This window comes from Centruroides sculpturatus, unplaced genomic scaffold, assembly GCF_000671375.1.
Source record: "Centruroides sculpturatus isolate CEXI.00-Female unplaced genomic scaffold, Cexi_2.0 scaffold1062, whole genome shotgun sequence".
NCBI classification, from domain to species: Eukaryota; Metazoa; Arthropoda; class Arachnida; order Scorpiones; family Buthidae; genus Centruroides; species Centruroides sculpturatus.
In genome coordinates, this window is record NW_019385225.1 from 148,073 (window position 1) to 154,201 (window position 6,129).

Consider the following 6,129-nt stretch of genomic DNA (forward strand, 5'->3'; position numbering starts at 1 on the left):
TTGGGTCCCCTTAGAGAATTTTTAGATGGGTCTAAAAATATGTTCGATTTCCCGCAAAAACGAAAAAACTGCATCTGCGTATCGCACGTCGCTTTCTCTTAACAATTCCATTGTTACGTAAGATTTCCATTGTTGACACTTCCATTGTTACTTAAAACTTTTATTGTTACTTAAAACTTCCATTGTTACTTAACACTTCCATTGTTACTTAGCACTTCCATTGTTACCTAACACCGCCATTGTTACTTAACACTTCCATTGTTGATGGAAGTGTTAAGCCTTGATCCTGTCTTTCTCCCCCCCGGGAGGAATTTCGAAAAATCCCTTCTTAGTGTGCGTTTTTGTGATGTACCCTATCTGTGTACCAAATTTCAGCTTCCAACTCCTAACTGTTTGGGCTCTGCACTTATTATTATTATCATTATTATTATCAATCCGTCTCGATTATATTATAGATTATGTATGGAGCAGCTTTGCTGAATTCTTTATACTTCACCTATTAAAAGAATATAATATTGTACAAAATAAAATTTATATTAAATCAGGGTTTCCAAATTCTGGAAAGTCAGGGAAAGTAAGGAAAACTAAGCGTTTTCAAATAAAATAATATAATCACTTCTTATTTTTATTTATTGCTACATTTCATACTTAAATTTTGGTAAATCTTTGGATAAAATGTGTTACTGCATTTCTTTCTCACAGAGCTCTGTTCAACTTACCACAGAAGGCCTATTTCAAATTTACTACATTGGGCCTGTTTTCTTGACTCTTGAATTGCCTGTATGGCAACATGAACGTTTTGAGGATGTCACATGATAGGAATGTGTTTGTTGAATTGTCTCAATGAATCTGATTTGTAAAGGTAAAATGTCAGATTGTAAAGGTAAAATGATTACTTCATCTGTAAAATTGACAAATGAAATACAGCAGTATCTCAGTACTCGAATAATTCGGTATCCAAACACAAATTCTGGGGAAAAGTTGCTCGGTACTCAATTAAACAAATGCAACCCGTTAGAACACATTTTTGATTAATAACGTGTTTTTATTTCATTGTCCATAAAAATTGTTTATGATAAAAATAAAAAATATGAAAATTTTGCTGATACTTCTGATTGAGATTAACAAAAAAACTGAGATGATGACAATACTTTGTAAAAAGAAAAGGTTCTTGTTTAACTAAAATTAATATTAACACATAATACAATACTTTTAATTGTAATTGTTATTTATTGGATTAGAAATAAATTCTCAATTGCTTTAATAAACATATTTCTCTTAGTAACAAAAAAATAGTATACTTTTGCTAATTTCTGGAGCATAATCCTATGTTTTGCATTAGTCTTTTGTTTCATATAGCACAGATTTACATAACATGTCACTTTTTCAGAACGTAACTATCATGTTATACGAGGGATACCTGTATTTTAGAAGTTTCTATTTTCTATTGGTATCATATTGCATACTAGAAGATAGTGTAATGATATTCATATAAGAATGAGAGGAGGAGAAGGAAAATTGTTACATCAGGAGTTAAGTAAATATGCATCTTACTTGAACACCCTACCACCCACAAAAATAAATATTAAAAATATGCCTGTGACATGTATTGGAAAAATTGGAAAAAAAATGGGAAGAAAATTGGAAGTTGTATTAAATGTGCAAAAAGTTAAGGAAATAAGAAATTTAGGGTTTGAAAGTCAGGTAAATGGGATATGATTTTAATTTGGGAATCATCTCTTAAGTATACAATCTTCAACTTTCATATTATGATAAAGAAAATGAATTTTTACTTACATGAAAATCACATAAAATAATCTGTTCAAATGTATAATAAAGATAAAAAAAAATCAGTGCATATATTTCATTTGATTATAAATAATGTAATTATTTATTTAATTTGCATTTTAAATCAATAAGAGGCTACTATGGTGGATTTCCTTTGATTTTCCTGTAGTGGCAGCCAATCAGTTAGACCCCAATTCACCAAGACCAGAAGGAAATGTTATGACACCATTAGTTGGAGAGCAATTATTGGTAAGTTTGTATTTAATTACTTCAATCATTTTATAAAAATTTATTTAAGTATTTGTAATTTAATAAATTATTTTTTATATAAATTAATTATATGTTGAATTTGAAATTTAAATTTATGTATCATTATACATAGAACAATGGATATGTTCTTAAAAGTCAGACAAGTTAAATGAGTTAGTGATAAATTACTAGTTCAGCTTAATTCACATGCTCTATTCTGATGAAGTTTCAAATGAAACCCTAATGAAATTCAAAAGAATGGGTTCATTTACTTTGTGAAGAAAATGTTATCTGGTGATATTGATGTTTCTAAATTTACTTGAATATATTAATTGTGGATTAAAAGCTGAACGTCCACATAAAGCAATCCAAGAAAACTATTTATTTTAGATAAGACTGAACTAGTAACATTCATTACTTTGATTTTAGAAACAGCCATTTTGTTGTAAACATATCAGTTGAAATGTTCAGCAAAAATAAGAATAACAATGACATTACTCTTTTTTCACTCATTCAACTTCATATAAATATGGGATACATTTATAAAGCTAATTAGACTATTTGAAAAAAAACACATTTTACTATATACTAATGAATGAATAAATTTGTCTCTAACAATGGTAAAATTAACAACTTGAAGAAATGAAACAGTTAAAAAATAATACTGTTGCATTTAGCTGCTTAACTAGAGATTAGTTAAGCAGCTAAATGAGTAATAGATTTATTGTGGAATTTTGTGAAGTAGACAATATTAGATTAAGTTTACTAATAATTTTTTTAAAAAAATCTAGTAGAAGTTCTGTTTTCTACTTGAACCACATTCTCAGATATTTTTTAAAATGTTTTAAATTGTTACTGAAGATGAGTGCAAAATTATCCAAATTGTGAATAAATTCAAGCGTGAATTATATAATAATCAAATCATAGTGCCTGATTATTTATCAGGCAAAACTTGGTTAATTATATAGATATTACATAATATGGACTATAGGTAGGTGGTTAAGCCACCATCTTGTATTAAATTTAATAATTAGAAATAAATAAATTAAATTGTTTTTGAAGAAAAGATCAATTCAGAACAGGATCCTAAACAACTTGCATTACAAATGTATCTATCTGCACAGTAAGCAGAAGCTGCATGTTTGAGAATGATCTTTCTGATTAATTAGCAAAGTTTTAGCCAGATAATCTTGCTCTGTCATTTAATTCCTTTTTGTTTTTTTGTTAGTAAAAAATTTTAATATTTAATATATCTTTTTTAAATTTAAACATTCGTAAAAAATTTAATCTGAGATGTTTAAATTTAAGAGAGAGTTATTAAATTTTTAATCATTTTATTCATTTAAAATCTTGTTAGATATTTCTAGAATAATCAATCTTAAATTAAAAATATATAATTATGCTTACAAAAATTTTTCAAAATGTTTGTCTTGGGATAGTTTTCATATTTTGTTTTCTTCACACCAGTTATTGGTTCTGTGGGCGTTTATTAAAAATTTTTCAGTTTTTAAACATTAAAATTTTGAGTTTCACATTTTCTGCTTATAAAACAAAACTCTACATAGGAGTTGTTCATAATCTTTAAAAGTTCAACTTCGGTAACCTTCGTAAGTAATTTTTTAAATTTTGAAGGAAAAGTTGTTTCACCTGATCTTGGATAGAAACTGAAAAACAGTGAAAATAAGGAAATAGGGTAAAATCTGTGTAGTATTAGAATGTCATTAAATTATTTAATATCTCCATTGGTAAAATTTATATTAGATATTTCAATCTGGGAACTAAAAGTATAAATATCAGGAAAGTCATACTGTATATATGATGTCCATTCAAAAAAATAAATCATTGTGTTTAATTATTTCAGCATTGATACTTTTTTGGTGATGTTTTCTCTTGCTTTTTTCTTTGTTGCATTTGTTATTTAATGCTGTTTGTTTGTTTAGGAGAGTCTGATTAGACTGTCAACTGATAGCTTATTTTACAGATCTATGATTTCACAGTTTACATCCATACAATATACTTTTCTCCTTGTCAAAATAAACCCTCCTCTTGTCTGTCTGTCAAGTATTTGATTTGATTGTGTCAAGTCAGTTTGGGACTTTTTGACTTGAGCACATTTTTTTAAGTCACAACAGGATGATAGTTTGCATTTTTTCTTAGTTTAATCTTAAGCTATAAAATACACAAACAATGAAATTCAGAATTTATAAATTATATCAAAACTTTAGGCTGTTTAACAGATGAGTATATTTAAATTGCAGTTTTTTGTTTTTGTAGTTTTCAATATATGTTTTTGAACTGGTTTGAGTTATTGAAATATTTAATTTCTGATGTTCTAAATGTTAGTTAAATGTTTAAATCCATTATTTTACATAGAAAAAGATTTAAAAATACATGATTATATCTTACTTATCAAAACTTAAAATAACATAATTATTAAGTTATTTAATTTCTTAGTTTGTAATTTCATTATGTATTTTTATAAAAAATATATTTTGTAAAATGAATCAATACGTTTTATTTCTTAGGTTCCNGTAGTGTTGATGGAGTGTATCTTACATGGCATTATATTGGTGTCTAACACTATGCTGGACTAGGGTCAAGGCATAACTGCAGAACATTATGATACTATTCTGTGACAAAGCATGAGAAATTCTCGGGAATATGGTATTCAATTAAGAAATAATGAATCTTCTGTTAATTTCTATTGTATATCTCACCATTTTTTACTTATTGCATAAACTTCAGAAATTTACTGATAAGTTTCAAAAAGGTTTTCATTTGGTGCATTCAAAACTGGCTGATGGCAGATGGTCAAGGCAATTAAGATGTCAGCTTTTTACTGTAGGAGACAAGGAATCGAATCTGGGCAAGCAATCCCATGTATTTTTTGGGATTCTGTCTTGGATATATCAGGCTTCAGGCTACCACCTGGCCACTTCATTGTATGTTTGACTAAACCATGTTGGGTATGATTAAAAAAGCTTCCCAGAAGGTGGAACAACCAACAATCAAAAGTGAAAAATAAAAAAAATAATGCACAAGATGATTTTTTATCATTTTATTCATTTTCTAACACTTATGAATGTCTGAGAAACATATAAATTGCAGATATATATCAGATGTTTCTTATTAGCTTTGTGAATAAAATAACATACTGAAAAATAACATACTGAAAAGCCAAATGATTGACAGATAAGATCAAACTATGTTGCTGCTACTATTAATAACTTTTCTTTGACAGTTAACTACTTTTCTTCCAGAACCTTCTAAATTAATAAATAAATATTAATTTAATTATAACTATTATATTTAATAAGAGATGGCATCTAATATCTACCTTTAGGTCAAATTACTTAGCGTTTAATTATTAATTATTAAAAGAAGCAGTAATATAGCCCAATCTAATGTGGCAATTGTTTGGCTTTGAAACTTTATACTTTTTCCCACTATTTCAAAGTTTTAAAATAATTTTTATATATTCTATTTTAAATTTTAAAATTGTAATATTGAAATTTTTTTTAGTTATAATCATTTCAAATAATTAATTTGACATAAGAATTATACAAATTATTACATTCTTAAAAATATTTTTGATATTCTAAATAATTATTAAAACAAATATTTTAATTAAATTAATTATTAATAATTTTAGGAACTGGGAAATGGAAGGTTTCAGCTAAAATTCAGCAGTTGCTCAATACCCTAAAGGTGCAGCTATTTAAGAAATTTTTGTATAAATAAATAAAATATTATAATTAACAAATTTTATATTCAAATCATAGAGACCAAAAAGACGTCCTCTTCCGGAATTCTATGTTGATGATGAAACAGATTTAGAAAGTGAGTAAAGGAAATGTATATTATTTATTTATATATATAAGTAAATTTAAAAGTATATTTATTTTCAATTTGAAAATCAATAATATACAGTCGACCCCCCCCATAAGATCATAGATACGTTCCATTCTTTAGGAATCCGATTTCTTACGAGTCCTTCCAATCACAGCCCGACACGTGTGAAGTTTACGGACTACGGCTGATTGAAAGGTTTTCTTCCATAAAATTAATCGATTCTAGACTAATCCGACTCAA

General features: G+C 27.0%; 1 protein-coding gene across 1 annotated transcript in view; it reads left to right on the top strand.

Moving 5' to 3' along the window:
• Positions 1-6,129, top strand: part of LOC111636403 (disco-interacting protein 2 homolog C-like) — a 173,766-nt gene that overhangs the window by 95,053 nt on the left and 72,584 nt on the right. The window contains exon 11 of the mRNA XM_023381649.1: positions 1,958-2,037. Within this exon, the coding sequence (XP_023237417.1) occupies positions 1,958-2,037 (80 nt within the window). The remainder of the gene's footprint in view (positions 1-1,957; positions 2,038-6,129) is intronic.